The following is a 24,947-nucleotide window of genomic DNA, read 5'->3' as shown; positions in this document are numbered from 1 at the left end:
CATTTTCAGGTCTGAAACAAATTGTATCAAAACATTCACATGAGTAGGAGGTCACACTCGATTGTAAGTCACACTCGATTGTAAGTCACACTCGATTGTAAGTCACACTCGATTGTAAGTCACACTCGATTGTAAGTCACACTCGATTGTAAGTTGCACTCGATTGTAAGTTGCACTCGATTGTAAGTCACACTCGATTGTAAGTTGCACCCCTTCTTTGGTTTCGAATTTTAGTGTAAAAAAAGTGCGACTTACATTGGGGTAAATACGGTACATAGCATCAGCACAGTATACTATGAAAAAGAAAGTAGAACTAACATGAGCAATGGAGCCAAACTGAATTTCCCATCACCACCGTCACCACCAGCACCAACACCAGCACCGCCACCACCACCACTACCACCAACACTACCACCAGCACCACTACCACTACCACCACCAGCACCATCACCACCATCACCACCAACACCACTACCACCAACACCACCACCACAACCACCATCACCACCACCACCACCAGCACCATCACCACCACCAGCACCATCACCATCACCACCACCACCACCAGCACTACCCCCAGCACCACCGGCCATGCATGTCACATGCAGTTTGTACATTCACAACAGCAAGACCGGCAGACAGGACCCTACCAGACAGGACCCTGACAGACAGGACCCTGACAGACAGGACCCTACCAGACAGGACCCTACCAGACAGGACCCTGACAGACAGGACCCTGACAGACAGGACCCTACCAGACAGGACCCTACCAGACAGGACCCTGACAGACAGGACCCTGACAGACAGGACCCTGACAGACAGGACCCTACCAGACAGGACCCTGACAGACAGGACCCTGACAGACAGGACCCTGACAGACAGGACCCTACCAGACAGGACCCTGACAGACAGGACCCTGACAGACAGGACCCTACCAGACAGGACCCTGACAGACAGGACCCTGACAGACAGGACCCTACCAGACAGGACCCTGACAGACAGGACCCTACCAGACAGGACCCTGACAGACAGGACCCTGACAGACAGGACCCTGACAGACAGGACCCTGACAGACAGGACCCTGACAGACAGGACCCTGACAGACAGGACCCTGACAGACAGGACCCTGACAGACAGGACCCTGACAGACAGGACCCTGACAGACAGGACCCTGACAGACAGGACCCTGACAGACAGGACCCTGACAGACAGGACCCTGACAGACAGGACCCTGACAGACAGGACCCTGACAGACAGGACCCTGACAGACAGGACCCTGACAGACAGGACCCTGACAGACAGGACCCTGACAGACAGGACCCTGACAGACAGGACCCTGACAGACAGGACCCTGACAGACAGGACCCTGACAGACAGGACCCTGACAGACAGGACCCTGACAGACAGGACCCTGACAGACAGGACCCTGACAGACAGGACCCTGACAGACAGGACCCTGACAGACAGGACCCTGACAGACAGGACCCTGACAGACAGGACCCTGACAGACAGGACCCTGACAGACAGGACCCTGACAGACAGGACCCTGACAGACAGGACCAGACCAGACCAGACCAGACAGGACCCTACCAGGAAAGGTCGCATAGTCCACGGCATGCAGTAGCTCACGTTGGTACCACCGGAGAGAATTTGGTTTCTCACAAACGTCTGCTGTTCCGGGTCTATGATGGCATCGCATACGGAGTACATTAGAGGTCTGTAGTAGGCAGCAGCCGATAATGCTATCAGGTAGATGAGGTTGATGAAGAACATGTAGGAAAATCCTACCGACCCATATGTCTGCCACTTCAGCTCAGTCAGCTGAGGCATGGGTGCGATGGACAAAACCGCTGTAGCCTGTTTTACCACACACACACACACACACACACACACACACACACACACACACACACACACACACACACACACACACACACACACACACACACACACACACACACACACACACACACACACACATACATACACACACACTTACACAAACACACACACACACGCACATACACACACACGCACATACACACACACACACATACACACACACACACACGCACATACACACACACACATACACACACACACACATGCAAGTATGCATGCATCCACACAAACACAAACACATGTCAACGGACTCAGACACACAGGCACACGCGGACAAAGGCCCACACACACATGCAAGCACAGGTATGCATGCAAACAAACATAAACACACATCGCATGTACAGAAGTACACACAAGGCGAGAGAAGAAAGAGAGAGGCAGAATTACATAGACAGACAGACAGACAGACAGACAGACAGACAGACAGGCAAACAACCAGACAGACAGGCAGACAGGCAGGCAGGCAGGCAGGCAGACAGACGGAGAGCTAGTAGTAGTAGAAGATAATGTTGCAGATCCGTATGAAAAGCAAGACCACATAATAGAGGCTTTAGGCAGAAAGCGCGGCCAAACACTCTTCATTGTACCAATTTGTACTTCAGATACTGTGCAGAGGACGACACAGCACCACTGTAGTCTTCCCTGCAGGATTTGATGGTGAGTGCTGCATGTGTGCGGGGGAGAGGGGGTAGGGGCACTGCATCACCGGCTAAAATCTTCCTGGTTGCGTGAGATATACAGTAGCATCCCCACAGTACATCTACACATGCTTGCAGTCATGCATGTACGGAGAGTGGAGAATTCCTGAGTCACATGCCCCCCCCCCCCCACGGTACTGATGCTCCATGCAACCTGCACCCTCCACCCCCCCCCCCCCCCCAGTACTGATGCCCCATGCCCCTGCCCCTCCCCCAGTACTGATGCCCCATGCCCCTGCCCCTCCCCCAGTACTGATGCCCCATGCCCCCTGCCCCCCCCCCCCAGTACTGATCATCACATACATCTGGTTCGGGGCTGGAAATGGCCACGTCAAGCACGTTGATAGCATCGTAGCCAGATTCCCGCTCGGACTGCGAGTCCAGGTCCTCCAGACGATACGCTGCCAGCTTCATTGTGTCGTAGTCGACCAGCAGTGTACGCACTGAGGGCGAGGACACGATCGACTTGAAGATCTAAACAACCGATGATCACGGACAACAAAGAGAGCGAGAGACTCAGGTAATCAGGTCTTTAAAATTTACCAGCATATATGATAAGTCAATCTCCATGGTAACATACGTTGGCAGGTAACTGGACTCCAAAACATTCATGGTTCGCATCATACTCAGTTGGGACAAGCTTTCTGTATCCGTAGGAACGCGGCCACCACCCTCTCCACCCTCACCACCCTCACCACTCTCTCCACCCTCAAGGATCAAAGGGTGGAGAGTCCAGGCAACATGGAAAGAGGCAAATCTATTACCGCCGTGGCTGGCTATCGCCCACATCACCTTTTCATTGGCTAGTGCCACGGGATTGTGAATAAATAAATAAATAAATAGCAGAGCTCACTGACTTGTCAGTTTGAGCACTCTGGCAAGGTACGTTTGGGTCTGATATAAATCTGGCTTTGGAAATTTTATTTTCATTGCTATCAGGTTCGGCCTCATTTTCTCTGTGCTGCTCTGATGAGTTCACAAAGAACGAAACGGCGTGCTGTCCGCAGATTGAGTAAATAAATAAATATATCAGCACACGAAGAGACGAAGCTAGTTGAAAATCTGATAAGGCCTTTCGTACCATTGTGACTCTTCAAAATCAGTACATGGTGATTTTGAAGAGTAATGGTACGAAAGGCCTTATCAGATTTTCAACTGGCTTCGTCTCTTTGTGAGCTGATATGTTTCCCTCCGACTAAGTCTCTAAATAAATAAATAAATGTCCGTTAACACTTCATACTGAGGAGAATAGTGTTTCCAACGCCCCCGTGGGTGTACGTTTTTAAAACGGGAAACTGAGGTTTTGGGGCTGTATGGATTTGGCATAAAGCATCCCGTGGCATGCCTCTTAGTTTCTCTATTGCAGTGTGTGGATGTTCGTTGATCTAACAAACTCTGCAACCTGGCAGAAACCTTCAAAATGAACTCTGCCGGAAGAGAGCAAAGACTGACTGTCGAAGCATGCAGGTGAAGGCACCGTAGATAGTTATTGCCGTTTGGAGAGTCTCAGGGACGGGCAGATGGATGGATTCAGGAGTGGATTTGAAATGGATGGATTCACAAACAGACAAGTGCAGGAAAGAAAGGATGGGTTACCATGGAATCAAGGAAGACATGGATTGCAGAGTGGCATGGATTACTGCCGGATGGATTCAGGTATGGATAATGGGATGGAAAGAAAGTGTATCCACCAAAAGTCCTATCCAACCCAAAATGGGAGAGACTGGCGGAATGAGGTTTCTTACCGGTACATTTCCATTGTAGGTAGCAACATGAATTGGCCGGTATCCTTTGCAATTGCGTTGTCTCAGCAGACAATCGTTCTTGACGAGGGAACCTGGAAAATACTCCGCTTCTTTCTTCATTAAGAACGTGAACATTTTTTGGAGACTTTCCGCATCCGGAGGAACGTCATCGCAAATCCTCTTCATTTGAGCTGCCAGTCGATGGACGACATTGTTGCCCTGAAAACAGCATAAGAAGAAAAAGCATGAAAAAACAAGAAATGACATCCAACAACTGCTTCAAAAACAAAAGACAACCCATTGGCAGTCCGTGACAATACACTATACATAATACACTATACCGGAACACGATATACACCTACATGGAAGTAGTGCAAAAGTCACTCTTAGTAGTCTTAGTGATTCCAATATTCATGCTTAACGTAGTGCTGTACCCAGTTCACAGACTGGTGCTTACAGGCCTGAGGTTACGCCAGTGGATAGCCTACCAGTGGATAGCCTACCATTTAATTTGCCACGGTGTCTATGGCAATTTCAAATGTGGACTTCACGGAGAATTTCAAAGTACAGTGGATATCGGCAAGAGTAGAATAAACAAGAGTGTGCAACTCCAGATCTCTCCTGCACAATCTGCAGATACCCCCGCCCATGGCGGAATTTTTTGTTGACGTCACCTTTTTTTCAGAAAAACGCGCATCTTGGCGCAGAGCAGTGTGAGAGCACGTGCTGGGCACCGAGCTTGTACTGTAAAGCCCAGCCAAGAGCACGAGGGGAAACTTTCCGAAAGACTCGCAGCGCGTGCGTCGTCGAAAAGATTACGTCAACAAAACATTCCGCCGTGGGCCTACCCATCCGCGAGTTGCACACTCTTGTTTATCTACTCTTGATATCGGTTATAAAGTCATCGGACATAGTGATAAACCGGCTATATTGATGCAAAATGAAAATATCAAAAGCAAAACCGGAAAAAGCCAGTCAAATTATCATTATAACCAATATATCGGATATAGCGATAAATCGGCTATAAGGATACAGAATCACCATTCAAAACACCTCTTTGTGCAGAACAAATATCGTCTATAATGATAGCAACACACGAGTGTGAGGCATTGATGTCTCGACTTGGAGCCACATGTGTGTTTTCAGGTCTGATCCTGGATGATGCCTTTGGGCCAAGAAGTTCTTCACTCTAGACCGGGGAAGGTGCAGCAGCATGCATCATGTATCAGTACGCTACATTAGCGCGATTGAGTACCCTCACGTGTATAATGTGTATGTAAGACGAGCGCAGTCGAAAATCGCCTGTAGTGATATACCGGTTATAGTGATAACATGTGAAAAATCAGAAGGGCACGTTATAACCAATATCTACTGTGTTAGGAAGTTAGAGGCCACATGCCACGTACTGCTCTTTTCTCTCCGAAAATCAACACTTGTAAGCCAGATACGAAAGAAAGAAAAATCATCAGTCACACCACCGGGACTCGAACCAGGGATTTTGCTGGTTCGAGTTCCGGTGGTGTGACTGATGATTTTTCTTTCTTTCATATCTGGCTTGCAAGTGTTGAGTTTCGGAGAGAAAAGAGCAGTACTTGGCATGTTGCCTCTAATTTCCTATTTAAGGCCAAGTAAAAAAAAGAGATTGTTGATCGTCAGAATTTTCAGAAAAAAATCGCGGCGGACGGAGGGTTTTATTTTTATTTTATAACTTTTTTTATATCTGCATCGGCCGGCCATCTTGAAATCTTAGCATGTATTACATCTATGCCGGGGTGATGGGTGTACTACCATTGTTGGTTGTGACTGCTACCAGTCTGCCTGGGCACACTCCAAAAACTTTGAACATGTGCAGATGACTCTGTGATACAATTTCCTGCTGCCATGCGGCGATCAACAACAGCTTCGGACGCGATACGCGGTGGTTGCGCAGTTTCCATGAATGCAGGCGTAGACATCAGGTGATACACTGTACAGACTATACAGTACCATGTATTGTAGTTGCCAGATTTCACACAAGTACACTGGAATCACACTGCACTGCGTAATGTCGCTACGGTAAAAGCACGTTGAAGCTGTACATGAGAGCTCGCGTACGCGGGTACTGCTAAAAAAAGTTCGTGTTTTGCTTAACACATGAGTTTTCTACCGTTGATCACGAAAATAAAAAATAAAAAAATACCGGGACGGACTGAAAAATCGGGGCGGGCGCTGACGATCAACAATCAATTATTTTTACTTGGCGTAATATGGTGTCTATGGGGTGTGTTTTTGGCCTGCATGGCATCATTGTTTCATTTCGTACCTGGTGATGGCAATTTTGCCGAAACGTTGTACACAAAAGGAATCGGTTCGGTCTGCAGTGCTGTGGGAATGGTTGTGTCCACCCAACTACTCTCTACGGATGAAGCAGCAAGATGCCTCGAGATTACTTCTCGTCTATGGGTGTGTCATATATTTGACTGTATGCATGTAGAGCGCTGTGTAATGTTGCCATATCCCCAGCAGCTCAGAGTGTGACTAACCAGCGGATCAATAGACTTCAAGAGACTAGAATCCTGCTTCAGCATGTAATTGACGATGCGACGGCTTTGCAAGCAAACGGCCAGTGCAAACGGTGTACACCCAGCATTCAGGCAGTTTCTCTTGACGTTCTTGATCATGGAAAACACCTACATACAATATCCAACAAGCCAGGACACAGAAAAAATGCTTTAAAGATGTTTATGCGGGCTGAAGGAATGGTTACAGGCGTCTTGACACAGGACACTCGGGCAGGTTAAATTCCCCAAGGTGTGTGTGTCCGCGCGCGCGCATGCGCGTGCGTGCGAGTGAGCATTCAACACACGGGTCTGCTTTAGCAATGGCATGTAGGATGAGTGTCTCAGGCACTGGTTCCTGACTCGCCGGGCAAAGATTTCAAAGAACATCATTCATGTACAACTACAAGTACTCCTGTTGAAGTTGCTACTATAGCTGCTACTGCTACTAGTGCTGCTACTGCTACTAGTGCTGTTGCTACTGCTACTAGTGCTGCTGCTACTGCTACTAGTGCTGTTGCTACTGCTACTAGTGCTGCTGCTGCTGTTGCTGCTACTGCTACTGCTGCTGCTGCTACTGCTGCTGCTACTGCTACTGCTACTAGTGCTCCTGTTGCTGCTACTGCTGCTGCTGCTACTGCTGCTGCTACTGCTGCTGCTAGTGCTGCTGCTAGTGCTGCTAGTGCTGCTGCTGCTGTTACTGCTGCTGCTGCTGTTGCTGCTGCTGCTACTGCTGCTGCTGTTGCTGCTGCTACTGCTGCTGTTGCTGCTGCTACTGCTGTTGCTGTTGCTGCTGCTGCTACTGCTGCTGCTAGTGCTGCTGTTGCTGCTGCTACTGCTGCTGCTGCTAGTGCTGCTGTTGCTGCTGCTGCTGCTACTGCTGCTGCTAGTGCTGCTGTTGCTGCTGCTGCTACTGCTGCTGCTAGTGCTGCTGTTGCTACTGCTGCTGCTGCTGCTGCTGCTGCTGCTACTGCTGCTGGACATGCACTCACTTGTGGTATTCTTTCTCTAGTGTAGAGCAGACCGTTAGCATACACTCCCAGAACTGTCTCGGCCGTGTACGATATCTCCGGCAGCAGTTCTAGCAGGAAATGCAGCGTGCACTCGTCGCCAGGGTCTTTGTTAACGTCCGAGTCCGGGTCAGCCGGGCCAGAGTACCGCTGAGCAGCGTGCATGGCAGCAAAGTGAAAAATCGTTTCACCTGCATGGATAAAAACAGCAGATTATGTACACATGTACAAGGAGCCAGGACAGAGGCACTGTTTCAGCTGTTGCAGTTGGCGCATCTCCCTGGATATTAGTTGCACCGTTTTATACTTCAAATAATGTCGAGGGCAAAGAAGCGGATGCAACTTACAATGATAAATCGAGTCTGACATCCTACTCATGAGTGAATAATATGGTGCATCGCACGCGAAAAGGTGCCTAGCTGCACTTGACTGACACGGAGAAAGACGCATTTCAAGTTTCAAGTTGCCAACATTTGTGGCCGCAGACCATACACAAAACCACCACAGTTACTGCATCATTTATTCACGGATTTCCATCTGGTTTGCTGGAACTCATCAACTTTTCATTCAACAACTGCTTCTCCTCTGATGAGTTTGTCACCTCCTGGAATGCAACAAGACTTTTCAGGAATAAAACTACGTGCTATCGTGGAGTGTGGCTTGTGAACTGTTCATGCAGTCGTCTGCGACCATCGTGTGCTAATCAAGACGGGTCAAATGAAAAACCGATTATTAGTCTCAGTAGAGAAAATCCCAAGGCAGACATTCCTCCCCCACAGTTTCTTGACTGTGCATTGGCAATGTTTACTGCCCCAAATACACCCCCTATGCAACCCTTTGCACTGCAGCCCAGGGCAAGACTCAGCCCGCAGGCTGCACGAGCAGGGAATACTTCACTTCTGCACAACACACCCAGATTCCATAGCATCAAAGGGACAACAGCGTCTAAGCCGTTTGTCTTTTTAAAACAGCCACCAGACCTACACTGCTCATGGTTAGAACGTGTATGTAGCGAACATTTATAACAGGAACGCGGGCAATGGCAGGATCACCGGAAGTGGTTTTTGATTGGTCTAGTAGTATCATGACCTTTCATACTTCGTGAATGAAATGGCGGGTATACACAATATGGCGAGTACACATGATCTCCACAGACGGAAACATGTGTTGGTGGCCGAAAAGCTGGTCTGGTACTAACCTAAGCAACCGGACAGGTTCCAATAGGCCTGAATGAACACGTTGGGGTCTATGCAGACTGGACTGCACCGCTGGCTTTTAAAATGCAGTGGTTTCCACTACGCTCTATTTTAGTACAGTTTTGCCAGAGAAACCCGACGTCATGAATACAGTAATAAAGTAACACTGCACTCTGATGTAAGCGGAGCAGTGTTTGTGATGCTAGGGCCGCGTAGCCCCTCGGCACTATTCTATTGACCAAGTCGGGTTTCTCTGGCCAGGATTACGGTACATGAGGGCACGTAGTAACACACCTTCGTAGAGTTTGTTTTCAGTCTCGATCGCCTTGAACTGTTCCTTCAAATACTCTGACCTCGAATCCGGTCGAACTTTCTGCAAGATCTTCTCAGCCATAGACTTCCGATTTCTGACAATGGCGAACTGGAAGATAGACAACTTTCGCCCACCGAAGTCCACCAATGCTTCAAGTTCCCCTGGAAGCCACTGATGATCATCACTGAGGGAGCCATGAGGAGCTTTTCCAGTTAGTAGAATGGCTTCCACAACCTTCTTTGTCATCCAGTTGTGGCTGCATGATGTTTGTCTCAGCCTTTGGATGGAGAAGTATAGGAGACATGCACACACACATACACGGATACATACATTCATACTCCTGCCCATCGCTGAAGCAATGATAGCGAACAAGCTATGCTAGATGTAGCAACTAACTTGTGCTGGGACTACACCATTCAACAGCTTGCAAGTCTAAGGAATTGACTTCCACTAATTTCAGCCTGATCTACACCACATGACTGGTTGAAGTGGCTTTTTCTGGCCAATGAATCCCTATTATCACTTTTTTCATTTTTTCCATTTCATTTTTTTAACACACACACAACACCACAAACTCTGACATACACTGGCTGTTGGTAACCACATACTCGAAGTACATACACACATGCATGCATACATACACACATACATACACACATACATACACACATGCACACATACATACACACATACACACATACATACATAGACTGCAGCCGACATGCACGGAAAGAGCAGAACTGCGGATTCATAGTTTGACTACAGTATGCCGTGAACAATGGCTCAGCACATGCACAGAGACAGATGTCCAAATAGGCTATGGTGATTTCAAGTGTACGTACAGAGTATAGGCTGCTGCTGAATTTCAGTCAGTGACATCCTCTCCTTCCTCGTCCTCATTTGTCTCATTTTCTATCAACCCGCCATCAGACTCTGCGTCCTTTTTGCAAGCGTTATTCAGTTCCATTCCCAGGAGATTCAGGTCTTCGCTGTAGAAGATATCACAGCACAGCACAGCACATGCCGCTGACCTCATCATACTGTAGATTTGCGTGCGATCGCGGTCTTTCTGCACACAATCAGGCCGCGTTCCTGCCCCAGGAGAATATATGCCTAGGGCACCGGATGCTACTGCTCCCGCTGTAGCTACCGCTGTTGATATTGCACGCTCTGCTGGTCTTGCCAAGGTAGAGAAATGAGTGGTAGCCATGGAGATGGGTTCTTCCATGCACAGGGACACGGCAACCTGTAGCAGCAACGTAAACACACCATCATATCTAGTACATGTAAGACTGAGAGGCTCATGCAGTCACTCAGTGCGGAAAGTCTGTGGGCGGGAAAAAGAAGTATACCATAGACGCACAACCAATCATAAATATCCTTTCATGCCCGTATGAGTAAAACCAAGAGTACGTAAACCAGAGTCTGCAACTCGGGATGGTTCCTGTGGGAGCGAAATATGTGCAGTACATCATTTCTGACGGCATGGTAAGCCACAGGTACGGTGAAAAATGTGCGTAACCAGTCGCGGTGGCGCAGGTCACTGGGTTTGTCCTGATTTCGGTTTTTTGATACGGATAGCCTGGTGAATTTACTTGTTTCAGATCTGATATGCACAGTTGCACACTCTGGTTTATGTACTCTTGGTAACACACATACCTTTTGACCTTTGACGCCCATCGCCGGAGGCGATCATAGCGATGCTACAGCAGAAGCCATAGCAACTTGTGCTGGGATTGCACCATTCAACAGTTTGCAAGGCTGCAGAATTGACCGCCACTATTCAGCCTGGTCTACACCACATTGCTATGAAGTGGCTTTTTGTGGCCAGTGAATCCTATTTTTGGTCTTTGCATAACCAGCGCACCACATACTCCGGCATGCACTGGCTGTTGCTAAGTAACCACCCGGGAGAATGAAAGAAAAGGTAGGAGTTTAGGGAAGAGAAGAAAGACGTGAATAACCACAATCGTCGGGAATTGGAAATTGCTGCACATGCCACTGCACCACATGACGCACATGCCACTGCACCACATGCTGCAGATGCCACTGCACCATATGCTGCACATGCCACTGCTAGCCCTTTCCCAAAGGTGCTCTTTTAATTCGCACTTAGTGCTTTTCGCGTCCCTCAAAATATGCTGAAAAAGTGCTCTTTTTTCATTGAAAACAGGCAAAAGTGCTCATTTTTCAGCAAAGCATAGCCGTGATTAGCCCTTTCCCAAAGGTGCTCTTTTAATTCGCACCGCTAGTGCTTTTCGCGTCCCTCGAAATATGCTGAAAAAGTGCTCATTTTTCAGTGAAAACAGGCAAAAAGTGCTCTTTTTTCAGTGAAGCATAGCCATGATACATGTTCGGATATGAACCCAAGCTGAGAAATGAATATGCACTCTTCCATTTATGGGTCCACGAAAGGCAAAACAGGAAGTAAAGTTGAAAAAAACCACTTTTTACAGCATCACCAACTTCACCAACTTGCATCACCAACTTCACCAACTTGTTGCCCCCCAAAAAAGCGGCGTGCCAACTGCCAAGGCCCATCGAGCACTCGGAAACTGTGATCGCATGCATGAGCAAACAGATTTTAGCATTTTTCAGCTAAAAAAAGCTCAAAAAGGGCGATATTTACCAAAAAACGCAATAAAGGGCGAAAGAAACGGGCTTTTCCAAAAAGGGCGAAAAAAGGGCGAAAAAAGGGCGAGCACCTTTGGGAAAGGGCTAGCCACTGTACCATATGACACACATACTGTAAATCAACAAATATTCGGCGCGTATTTTTTTTCGGCGATTTTCGGCCTGGTCATATTTGGCCGAAATATTGTTGCGGGGGAAATTTGTTCTGCAAGGTTCAGTGGTTCAGTAGTTCAGTGTGACAGTGTATACAAGCAGCAGCAGTACAGACCGAACATTTTATTTAAAAGGGGAAGTTCACCCTAAAATGAAACTTCACAACCTGTAGCGAAAAATGCACTGGTTCCAATGGTGAAGGTCCCAGGTTGACCTGAGCAGCCGCTCCTGAGTTATACCAGCTTGAAGTTTGCACTAAAATTGGTGACATCATGATGGCGTCATTAACCTGCCCAGACCGGGCCGGATTTATGACGTCAGAGAGATAGACTTTGAGTGGGAGTAGGTGGGTAAAACCAAATTCTTTCCTGTTTCTCTGCAACAATGAGTTTCATACTAGTGTTGAGTTCGAAACAAGACGACTGACGACATATCAAGACATTACAACGGGAACAGGTTAGTGGGAACGACATTTATTATACTAGTAGACGACGAGACAAGAGACCAAGACGAACGAAACGACTACATTGAAGAGTGAGAAGAGAGAGAGAGATCAAGTCTAAATGGCAAGATAAAGGGCCTGGGTAGCTATGGCAAATATGGGCGCGCAAGTAGCTACCCAGGCCAACGGAGCAAAAGGAGACAAAAGGTGCGTACGCAAGTGCATGCAAGCCAGCTAGAAAAGGTACGGGAGGAGGTACCTAACATACAACCCCTCCATGAAAAAAAATCCCGCGTCCTCGCGGAGAGAAAAAAAAGAGAGTAAAAGATTTAAAAAAATGAACTGGAGGAGAAAACACACACACACACACATACTGCACGCGCGCATGGATCTCACGAACGTGTGTACTAAAAATGCACTCGTACACATCATTCCTGTACTACTTATTGTGTGTAATAACTATTGGAGTTTGACGAGGAACGTGAATTACTAGTATTTTGCACGGCTAATACAGCCTAGTTACACTTTTGCTAAACATCCAAAAATTAGAGCGTGGCTCACCATGATCGGACCCCTAACTTGGTTATGTTTTACGAACACACGCGCGCGCACACACTACAAAAAAATTCACGAAAATAAATTTGACGAAGAAGCATACAAAAAAAAAAAGAAAGAGAGAAAGGTAGCTGACCTGCATGGCTTGAACGAGAATAGACGAGGTAAGGTTGGCGTAGGAGAGACGAGGTTGATAGAGACGAGACGAGGTTGGCGTAGGAGAGACGAGACTGACATGGACGAGACGAGGTTGACATAGACGAGACGAATGGTGGTTGAGGACGGCTGGGCATGGGATGATCTCAGGGTCGTGGGTCGATCAATAATCGGGCGCCAATGTTGAGTTCGAAACAAGACGACTGACGACATATCCAGACATTACAACGGGAACAGGTTAGTGGGAACGACATTTATTATACTAGTAGACGACGAGACAAGAGACCAAGACGAACGAAACGACTACATTGAAGAGTGAGAAGAGAGAGAGAGAGATCAAGTCTAAATGGCAAGATAAAGGGCCTGGGTAGCTATGGCAAATATGGGCGCGCAAGTAGCTACCCAGGCCAACGGAGCAAAAGGAGACAAAAGGTGCGTACGCAAGTGCATGCAGGCCAGCTAGAAAAGGTACGGGAGGAGGTACCTAACACTAGAATGTTTTCCAGTCGGGATACCGGTAGGGTGCCATATGTCCCATACCGAAAGTTGAAGAAGATCCGTCTTCTTACGGACAATGGAGAGACGAAATACTGAAATTTCCCCGAAAAATAGTTTAGGTGGCTCACAGAAAGGGGGGGGGGGGGGTCGTCCGTACCCTGTAACCCCCTCCCCCCTCCCCCTGGGTACGCGCCTGAAAGCCTCCCCTGCTACATAGCCATCGGTTGCATGTTGGACACACACATACATGTACACACACACACACACACACACACACACACACACACACACACACACACACACACACACACCATGTACCATGAACACACACATACACAAGCATCGATAACTGCAAAAACTCATAAGAACAAAGCTTGACTTTGGGTGGTTGGTTTTCCCCCATACAAGTAGACGGATGTTTGAAACCCAACCCCGGCCCCGAGCATGCAATACGAGCATGCAATACGAGCATGCAATACAAGCATGCAATGCGAGCATGCAATACGAGTTCTCATGCTAGCAGCCCATAATAAAACAGTCACAAAGGCTGGTACTAGACTACCTGATCCAGCAACTCCATGCGTCAGCCAGAATGTGATCCGTAATATTTCGACATACAGTGCTATCTATGGTAACACGTATTGTTCCTGTTGCAAAAGAAGGATTCACGAGCGGGATTCGAACCCAGCACCCGTCTTTCCGTGACAGTGTCCTACCGATTAGGCTACCAGGGATCACACACACCCGTGGCTCCTTCTTGCTACGTTCCTACATTCGTTACTATGGATACCCATGAATGATGATGTTCCTACATTCGTTACTATGGATACACGTTATGTTCCCACATTCGTTACTATGGATACACGTTATGTTCCTACATTCATTACACTGACAAGATCGAACCGACGTGCTCATCTACCCACCTTGGAGGCCTGGGTCCTGGCGGGGTATCTCAATCCTTTCACCTCTTCAGGTGAAAGGATTCAGGTCTGGTCATTTCCGTCCGAGTCGCAGATTCTGATCTCAACCCTGCCGGAATCATGCTTCGTTGTTGTAGTGTGATCATGGTGATCGTGAACAGTACAGCGGTAGTGAGTACATGTACTGAGACTCTACTATAGTCTATAGTACTCAGTATGTTCCACAGACCACTTCAAGACTTGTACGTGCATTCTCAAACGCAGCCACGACAATTTATTTCTACATCTGTGCAAGCCGGTTGATCATGCCTGTCATCACGGTTGATTGTGCCCAGCTGTCACCATGATTTCCCATGGACTGCCCCGGCAGCTCAGAGAAACTATCCATAGCGGCATAGGCGCCTCTACACGCACGAAGAAGTCCACTCGGGTTCATCGGATTTCCATAGCGCGGTTACTGGCACTTGGTAGTTTGCCGCTAGTAGCAGTAGTATTGAGTCACACACGTGCGACGTCTCCCAAGCCAATTAATTATTCCTCCGAGTCGATTGGCTGCGAACGGAGTGGCCTACAAACCAGGGTAGGGAAGAAAACTGCGGAGGTGCAGCCATTTCTGGAATGACCAAAAAAGATGATCACTTCTGGCCTCTGTAGAGGGGACGGTTTCAAATAGGACATAGGTTGCAAACCGGAACGGACTCAATATTCACTTTCTCTCTTGGTATTTTGATTAGAAAACATATGTCACAGTGAGACCACGATGTGTTATACTCCGAGCCAAAATTTCATGGCTCTGCGATGACCAGAAGCGCCATATCAAGCAGGTGAGTTTTTGACGTGTTGCTTCCCACTGCGACTTGAGTTTTACGACTTTCGAAAAATCAACTTCTTGTCGCAGGTAAACAGCGGCTCGCCTCTCGCCAATAAAGCACCGCATACCAATCAAAACTAATGGAAGCACACACAAGGCTTATTGTTACTCTGTACTGGCCGTCGTGGAGCGATAGCAATTACCTAATTTCAGACCCAGAGTGAATTTGACGTGCACTCTAAAACGTGTCCGGTTTGGAGCCACCTCTGATTTGAACTTTTTTGAAGCGAAAAATTGGGCAACTTGGAGGCAATGGGTCAACACAAAGGAGTGGCTCAGTTCGATTGACTCTGGCCCCAGAGCAAACTTCAACATGCCAGTTTCCTTCCACAAACATATTTCGAGTGAAAAATCAACGCTGATGATCGGTTTGGGTCTATACAAATTTGGCTGTCAAAGCGTCCCGGTATCGAGCCGTCTCCTCTACTGTAGAGCGTGAAGTGAAGCGTCCGACGTCCCAGGGCCAGGGCCAGGATACTACATGCAACAGGCTACTGCCAGTAGACCTACTGCCAGTAGACCTACTGCTGTACTGGCATTGTGTAAAGTGGTGGTTCACAGCAGGAAGGGGTGTACGACTTTTGACTTCTGCTACTAGTATTTCTGGTCCTTTTTTGGTATTTCAGCAACTAGCACCTGTTTTGGCACGGTTGCGAATTGCGAAAATCATAAGTATTATTATTTTAAAAATATAGTTTAATAGTTGCGAAAAATTTTGGCATCTTTGGGAACGGGCTAGCCGGCCCTGGCCTAGCGCCTGGGCCATGGCCATGACGTAATGGGGATGGGGCAGCTACGCTAGACTTGCGACCGGATTTCCATGTCCACGACAGTACTCAGTAGGACGAGTAAAGTGTATCGTCAAAATCGAAAGAAAAAACCCAGCTAGTACTAGTACTTGTACTAGTGCCATTAGGTGGTTTCTATCTCATGCTCATTAGTGTGTGAGACTTCATTCACTATTTTCTTTCTTTCTTTTCTTCTTCTTTTTAGGACATTGGGTTTTTCACTCACAAAGCAACTGTTCAGTACATGGGGTAGTGGTCTACCAGAGCAATCACACTCACCACCGTAGTCGTTTTCCAGAAATGAGTAGAAATTAGTAGAATAGAAGCAAAAAAACCACACTCGCAGCCACCTCTTAGATAAATAGCCGAAAACATCTAAATCCATCAAAGGACCGCCAGCAAGCGGTAGAAAAAGGCCGTAAAATCAAGTGAAACAACATGGCCAGTGGTGAGCATGGGTGACTGGGCAGCAGGGGAGCGCCTGAAAACCATGACTCCCTACATTCCTAGCCGCGACCGCTCAACCGGGCTAGAGGAAAAACACGCCTTTCGGCCAAAAACCTTTCTATTTCATTAATTCCTGCCCCGCTGCCAGTCGGACCCAAGAGACAGCAAGAAATGGTATGTAATAACCGGTGTATGTCATAATCATAAGCCAAACACATTGGCATAGAATATCAAGAAGAACAGCGGAAGACATCCATGAAACCAGGGTGGGTGGGCAGGCAACTTCAACAACCACGAGGAAAAACAAAGACCACGATGGCAGGTTCAGCGGAGTTGCGCAGAACAAGAGCAAACGCACGAAAATATTTGTGAGTGAAAAATACGTTTTTTGAACTCTTTCGCTACGCTCAGCCGTGAAAAACAAAACGTTTCTCGCATACCTTCATTTGCTGTTGCTTTATCCCTTCTTTTTTTATGGTTTCTGGTGCTCATTTGGATTGAAATAAAAACGAGCCATAACTTCCATAGGGCTACTAGTACATGACTGTACTAGTAATACTGTAGCGGATTCGTGCACGTGGCAGAGTACACACTTCCTAAGCCGACCAGGTAGGACGCATACAAACATGCGCCTGCTCACCATAGAACTTACCCAGTCTAGATAATGGTGGCCACTGGCAAGTCAGACGTGCAGTAGCTGTAGCTAGCTAGAGTTTGCACGATACTGCTGATGCATGTATGAAGGTGACTGGCCAACCCAAGCACAACGCAGAGACTAAAACTAAGACAATGAAAGCATGCTCCACATACCTTTGAGGGGTCGGTCAGTCTACTAAGAGATCCCTGGAAGATTTGTCCACGAGATGAGCCATTTTGACCATGGCCTGGGGGTGCTACCGGCGGGTCCGCCAAGAAAGGTTGGGAGTCACTAGTCCTTCGAGACATCGGTGACGTTTAGTGACAGCGTGGAGAGAGAGAGAGAGAGAGAGAGAGAGAGAGAGAGAGAGAGAGAGAGAGAGAGAGAGAGAGAGAGAGAGAGAGAGAGAGAGAGAGAGAGAGAGAGAGAGAGAGAGAGAGAGAGAGAGAGAGAGAGAGAGAGAGAGAGAATATTATAGGCTCCTGGAATCAGTTCACTCCACTGCGTCAGGGTTTGCAGAATATCCGGCTTTTCGTATAGTAGTAGATTGCCGTATCCACTCTTCGGAGGGTCTTTCTTCTGGGACAACAGCAGTATTTCTGCGATATGGTACCTCCACAGGATTCCAGCATCTACATGAAAATGTCCACATCCACAACAACACATTGGTGACAGTGTTCTGTGAAGGATCTCTTCAAGAAGAGCACTCGGCGACTGCAACCTTGTTGGATGATAACAGGTTTGAAATGGACTCGATGGTGTTGGTTGGTTATGCTTTTAGATTCTGACGGACCTGACTTACTCATTGCTGGGCTGGTAAGCCTCTCAGGCAGCTAGCGAGGAGGGCTAGCGAGGGTTAGTGAGGGCTAGCGAGGGCTGGGTCAATTTCCTAGGAAATCATAATCACCTGGTCCTTGTCAGGCATCACGAGTCTGTTTCTTCGTCAGCTGGAGAAATATTCATTCTCTCTAGCACGTGGCGTGCGAGCGAGATAGCAGACTCAACTAAGTAACTACCCCGTGCGGTTTCCGCTCTGCTTGTATCACGTGTCATGTCTGTGAGTATCAAGCCTATGCACTGCAGTATGTTCGTAATAATTATTATTGTAGTCCGGGGCATGCAGAATCCGGCTGGAATTCTGCATTCATACGCCTCATGGTGACAGGAACTGTCAACTTACCGGTACTTGTCAGCGGTCATGTCCAGAATGCGCTCCAGGAATACTCGGCGACAACACTCAACAGGCTATACTAGGCATGTAGTGTTGCCATAGAATGCAGACAATACCAGAGCATACCATGCAATGGCGCAACAGCTAGAGAAGCAATACATTTCCAATGGGATAAATATTAGGTGAAGCAGGACTGAGGAGAGAGAGAGAGAGAGAGAACTGTAAGTAACGTTAATAGTTGTATTGCAACTCACAGTTTCACGATTTCCTTCACGATCATTAGGCAACTGCTGGTCAAAAACTGGTACTGTAGCCTGGAACATGTCATGTACAATGTCAATGTCATGTACATGACTGTACAGATAAGGGGAGACTGGTGAGGAGGCGAAAGCAATAATGCAAATTTCCGTTACAAATATCTCCAATATGGCCATGTACATGTACACATACAATGTATGTAATGTATGTATGAACATACATGACGTAACATGTATGTTCGCGCAAACTTGCTTTCGCCACAACACTTTCTGAAGACCCGGGCTCCGATATCTTGCTGAGGCCGGAGTGGATGTTATCGCACCGAGCAATGAATCTCCAGCTTCTCGGCCAGATGGCGATTTCAGCGCTTTTGGAGATGCTGTAGTACGACCGGCTTCTCCAGCCACCATTGACCAGTCCACCATCAACCAACAACTCAGTCTTGCATACTGTAAATATACACAACAGAACAACAAGGACAATCAAGGCTTGTTTGCTGCTACTTTAAGTTTCATGCTTACGCAATCATCAGGCAACCTGTTGCCTGATGATTGCGTGAGCATGAAACTTAAAGTAGCAGCAAACAAGCCTTGATTGTCCTTGTTGTTCTGTTGTGTATTACGCTCTGCCTTTGTGGTGTTGAGCACTGTCAAGCACTCTGGGTACATCCTTCGGTACTGTAAATATACAAATTTTCGGCAGCTATTTAATTTCGGCTATATTCGGCACCGACCCAAAACGCCTAAATTAAAACGCCGATGAAATTTTCACAGCATCTGTCACACTATACCATGCCCTCTACCCCACGCCGAAAATAAATCGCTGCCGAAATGTCAAATATCGTTAAGTGCCGAAATTTTGCAGCGCCGAAATTTTGTATATTTTACAGTATACCACTAGGTGTTCTCTACTTGGCTTTCGCCTCCACATGTCTTTAGAGTTTCGAATGGGAGACAAATGGAGCAGACAGAACGAAGCTCCGAAGGAAGGAAAGATTGGAGGAGAGGAGAAGAGACACCTCAATGACCTGGGCATTCATCCCATAACTTCAAGTTACATGTATGCCATAAGGGAGACTCGTACTGCACCTGCGTACTGAAACACTGAAGACCAAACGATGCTTTCCTCACCAGCACAGGCTTGCTTTGCAGCCCCTACTCTCCCTGCTGTTTTGATATTGTATACTCTGTTGTCTTCTCCCCTTCCGACGAGTAGGTTGTGCACTTAGTAAAAAACGAAATAGTAAAAAAAATGCAAACTGCGCGTGACTGAAAGGCTATCGTTCGTCAGCGCCGACAAGAAGACATCAGCACCTAACCGAGCTCATCTCGAACACATCAGAATGAGAATAGGTTCTTGCAGTCCAAAGTCTCACCTGACGTACATACTGCAGGGTAATAGTTATCACCAGAATGGCTTGATACCCCCTCCCCCCCCCCCCCCCCCCGCGCCTCTCTTCCATCACAGTCATAATGATCTTCGTGCTCATGACTTCATCACCATGAGTTAGGTGACATTTACGACTACATGTACAGTATGCAAATACGCTTCGCCAAAGTCATGATGAGCATACACGCATGGGATCATGCTATAATACGGGTACGGGTAGTTGATAAAATCACTAACTCTCTGATAGCTGACACAACATCCTAGTGGCTGAATGCCATGATTTCCAGAGATTTTCCACAGCAAGTATTCCTGGAAAGCGGCCAGCCAAGCACGATCAGGATGGCCAGGTATTTTAATTCGACTACAGTCCATTCAGAAAAAAATGGGTCCTGGCCCCGTATTTGGCGATTTTTCGTGATTTCATCGTACACAGTGCAGTGCTGCGAACTTTGAAATTTGAAAAAGGGTCCAAAAGGGTGCCTGAACTGGGGTTCGAACCGCAGAATGCACTGTTGCAGGCGGGGTCAAACGGCCTGGATTTTGATGGTTTTTTCCAATTCAGTGCTTTTGGGGCAAAACCTGGCCGAAATCCTATTCTTGCTATGGCTTGCTTTTTGGACAAAAAAACTTCAGAAACATAATTGGAAGAGGATTCCATATGGGATTGCAGAAAAAAATTCTAAAAAAACTCAACGTTTGACCCATTTATGGCCAAAAGCTAGAAGTTCATTTTTTTCTGAATGGACTGTAGTGTTTTTAATCTCATGTTTCCCCGGCTTTAGTCTCCAGTTATTATCCGTTCCAAGTGGTAGATGTGTTCGCGTTATGGAAGAATGGAAACCAGGAGAAAAGCATCAAACGAAGATGCCCACCGCGGAATATCATCAGTCTGCAGCGACAGTAGGACGTGAGCACCAGTGCAATTAGTTCATCACACATTGTTAGTAATAAGTCTGGAGAAGAGATGTACATATACATGTACATGTATGTGATGGCGGGGTCGATGAGCACGAATAATGCGGCCCCGCGCAAACAGAAGTTGGCAGCAGATTTGTATTGTATTGTATTTTTTCTCTCTATTTCTCTCAGTCTCTCTCTCTCTCTCTCTCTCTCTCTCTCTCTCTCTCTCCCTTCCTCCCTCCCTCCACAACAACAACTTTCGGTCGCCCTCCGGAATCCGGATCATCTAAAGACTGCGAGGGCTAGAGGTGCATGTCACGTGAGCGACGACTGAGTCTGTACTTGTGTCCGGTGCCCATGGTTGCCAGATTACTAGCCTTCGCACGAGAGTGGCATAATGGCATTGCGCACTAGACACTCCAAACGGTAATAATTCATACTGTGTAAAAAATCTGGTGGTGCCAGTCAAATATTTCTCCAGACCTTTCCCGTTCGCAACATTCCCTCAAACGAATCGGAATGAGTAAATGTAGTTATATTCTCTTGCAAGTACGAACACAACAGACTTCCGCCTTTTTCCTGATTCATGTTGCGCCTCCCAGCACTGATAGTGATATCTGTTCCTCCTGTCGACTCTCACTGTCTCAGCTGATCTCCATCAGCTACCATCCAGGAGCAAGCCCACTTCTTCCTTTTCCTTCCCTGCCTTCAAGCTCATGAAGATCAACTCGCTCGACTCAGGGTGCATCGATGGCGGCTCGCAAGCGCCGGTTACGCACATAAGGCACATGGGCAATGATTGTAATGATTGTATTGAATACAATTATCTCAATAATGTGTTTGTTTACCCTAACGCTGTAACGAGTGGTAACGCTATCCGTCAGTGACGCACTCGCGACAGGTCACGATATCCTCAACAAAAAGACACAAGATTGCTCAGGACAGGAGCCAGGAGTCCAGCCTCACCATACATCATGCATGATATTGCAGTACACATCATTGCCCATTGGGTATCACAACTGACACAAGAGTAAACCGTCCCACGCAGGTGACGCAGCAGCCTACACACTCAGAGCGACAGCGGCCCCCATGGATGTATGGATTGGTTTGGAAGCCTCACTGCCAGGTATTTTGTGTTCACGTCGTAGCAGTAGATCTACACTTCTTGCCACGGTACGGAAAGAAAGCTTCCCCTAGGCTCCTAGGCAGGGGCCGGGGCTAGGTGTTGGCGGATAATGCCGGCATTATATCGAGCATTATACACCACCCGGAGCATTACGAGCATTATAAAGCATTACGCGGCCAAAAATGGCATTATACGACGTTCTACATGACTGCATGCATGGTACTAGTATACTATCAGTAGATCTACACACATCCTCAATTCGTCATGTACAGATTCGTATCGGCTATAGCGCGCTAGCGTTGGACTTTGATTGGCAATTATTACTACTGTACATGTATAGGCGATGTATTACTACAAGCCAGGGAGTAGTAAAATACAGTATTATACTGTATGTATTTTACTACTCCCTGCTACAAGCGATAGACCACCGTACACATCATGCATGGTACCAAACAGATCGTGGCACACAGTGCCAGGCCCAGTAAACTGCATGCAGTGCCATGCCAGTACTAGTAGTGCTAGCTAGCTGTGGTCCAGCACCATGAGCACAGTGCTACTGCTAGTGTGGAAACTCGCGCAGAAACTTCCGGTCCCGGAAGTCTATCTTCGGCCATGCGCCAGGAACTAACTTTTTGAAGATCCAGGTAACAACGCCGAACCAACGAAACAAATGATTATGTGAGCCAGCATGGAACGGTGGAGGTGCGCACACGCACACATTCCAGACCTTACCCGGATACCGTCCACAATGTTACAAAAAACATTCTTCATCGAAGCAAGAGTGCATGTCTTTGTCGAAGAGTAACCCTGGGCTTTCACCGGACATTGACCATTGTGTAAGATCTTAAGACCAGCTAACTAGCAGCCAATGCTGATGGCTGACTCGCCGCGATGCCATTCTTGGGATTGGGAGGAAGCTGGCGGGGTCCTCTGATGATAGTGACGTCGTCGAGTTGGAAACTGTAGATCCTGCCGCGATAGCGAGGAAGCGGTCTTTTTAGAAAACAGCTATTACCATAATTATATATGATCCTGATTACCAAGTCTGGAAATGTTTCCAAAAGGACGCGAGTAGCTCATGGACAGAGCACTGAAGTGGCCATCAGTGCCGAAACACGGGTGCGGGAGTTCCCAGATGAGCCGCTCAAAAGCGACTGTGGCAAGTTAGTTAGTGTGCCTGGCATGCCATACAACATTGTCAGGGAAGAAGAGTATAATCATGTGCCATATGGCTACCGCGAGACACAAACAAGGAAAGTCCCGTTTGGAGAGGGAAACTCAGAGGCAGAAACTGGTCAAGGAGTCCTTCTTGGCGTATCAGAAACGAATTGGGAAGGCTCTAGCTGACACCGGTCTTACTGAGGCCGTTAGTTCAGCCGCGTCTCTGCGGCGGATCCAGATTGTGCGTTCTATGTTGCAAGCAGGAATCCCACTCGCTACAGTTCTACTGGCTTGCAGGCCAGGTAACATACATGTACATGTACATTCTATCCGTGCATAAATTGCATTGATGACTTGTTGTTATCTCCTCTTTGTGCCGCCTCGATATGACTGTATGTGTTTGTGCCTATATAGCGTACATGTTTACCTGATATTGTATTATGTGGTTATCATAGCATGGGTGCAATATTATAGCGTTTTTCTTAGCCCAATACCGCAAGGATCAGGTGTTTATATTCCATCCGGCGGAGCATTATCAGCATTATTTGGAGCATTATATGGCCTTTTGTGGAGCATTACTGAGAGCATTATATCCCATATTTCCGAGCATTATCCGCCAACACCTAGCCGGGGCACATGCCCTGGGCACAAATCCACGTAGCAGGATGCCTTCGGGGCTAGAACCTTAGAAGTGCTAGCATGCATTTCCGGTGTCCCGTCACGTCAGCGTCGCAGATAAAACTAAACGACGTCTGCACCGGGCCTGCTGCTGTACGGAGTTCGGTGTGCTGGCACATACATAATACTGACACTGACAGACTGTCTGTCCATGGCTCATGACAAGAGTGTGATACACAGTCACGGAGTCAGTGAACTAGAGCTAGATACAAGTCACGCCAAGTGGTAGATCTACACACTTGTGCAGCCAGTGCAGTTGCAGAGTGGGATTATAATCATGATAATAGATGAGCGGAAACTACAGAGAGTCACACGTGACAGCTGCGGTATTATAATTATTATTTGTCAGTTTGGCCAATGGGTGCTGCTGTCCATGGACCATAGGCATGCATGTAGTCCACACTGACCACAGACGTGAAAAAGCCACACGGCACCCACAGCATCGAAAGAAGGCTGCACTAATTATTTTGGTCGGTATTAAACATGCACAATTAATGAATGCATCCCCCAGAGAACCCCTGTTCGTTCTCGGTTTCACCTACAACAAAGTACAAGGCGTCTTATACATTGTAGTATATCTCACCACATTTTCTGATCAAACGGCAGGCTCTACTACTACACGTATGTGATAGATTAGCGAGGACTTTGTGCTAGCGAGGACTACAGTACAGACACTTTGTGCTATAGATTAGCGAAGACTACAGACACTTGAAGTCTTTGTGCTATAGATTAGCGAAGACTACAGACACTTTGTGCTATAGA

The 24,947-nt window shown here is 47.4% G+C and overlaps 1 protein-coding gene across 1 annotated transcript in view; it reads right to left on the bottom strand.

Annotated features, from left to right (window-relative positions):
- The window catches only part of LOC135817112 (transient receptor potential cation channel subfamily V member 5-like), a 30,410-nt gene extending 11,875 nt beyond the window's left edge, over nt 1-18,535 (bottom strand). Inside the window, exons 1-9 of the mRNA XM_065330233.1 lie at nt 18,305-18,535; nt 17,676-18,134; nt 10,244-10,647; nt 9,383-9,678; nt 7,875-8,083; nt 6,868-7,014; nt 4,346-4,564; nt 2,904-3,074; nt 1,591-1,857 (exon numbers count right to left, since the gene is read on the bottom strand). Of these exons, the coding sequence (XP_065186305.1) occupies nt 1,591-1,857; nt 2,904-3,074; nt 4,346-4,564; nt 6,868-7,014; nt 7,875-8,083; nt 9,383-9,647 (1,278 nt within the window). The 5' untranslated portion in view covers nt 9,648-9,678; nt 10,244-10,647; nt 17,676-18,134; nt 18,305-18,535. The remainder of the gene's footprint in view (nt 1-1,590; nt 1,858-2,903; nt 3,075-4,345; nt 4,565-6,867; nt 7,015-7,874; nt 8,084-9,382; nt 9,679-10,243; nt 10,648-17,675; nt 18,135-18,304) is intronic.
- Between the last annotated feature and the right edge of the window lie 6,412 nt (nt 18,536-24,947).

Source organism: Sycon ciliatum, chromosome 5 (assembly GCF_964019385.1).
Source record: "Sycon ciliatum chromosome 5, ocSycCili1.1, whole genome shotgun sequence".
NCBI classification, from domain to species: domain Eukaryota; kingdom Metazoa; phylum Porifera; class Calcarea; order Leucosolenida; family Sycettidae; genus Sycon; species Sycon ciliatum.
Note: the sequence above shows the minus strand (reverse complement) of the source record. Positions and strands in the feature narration are given on the sequence as shown.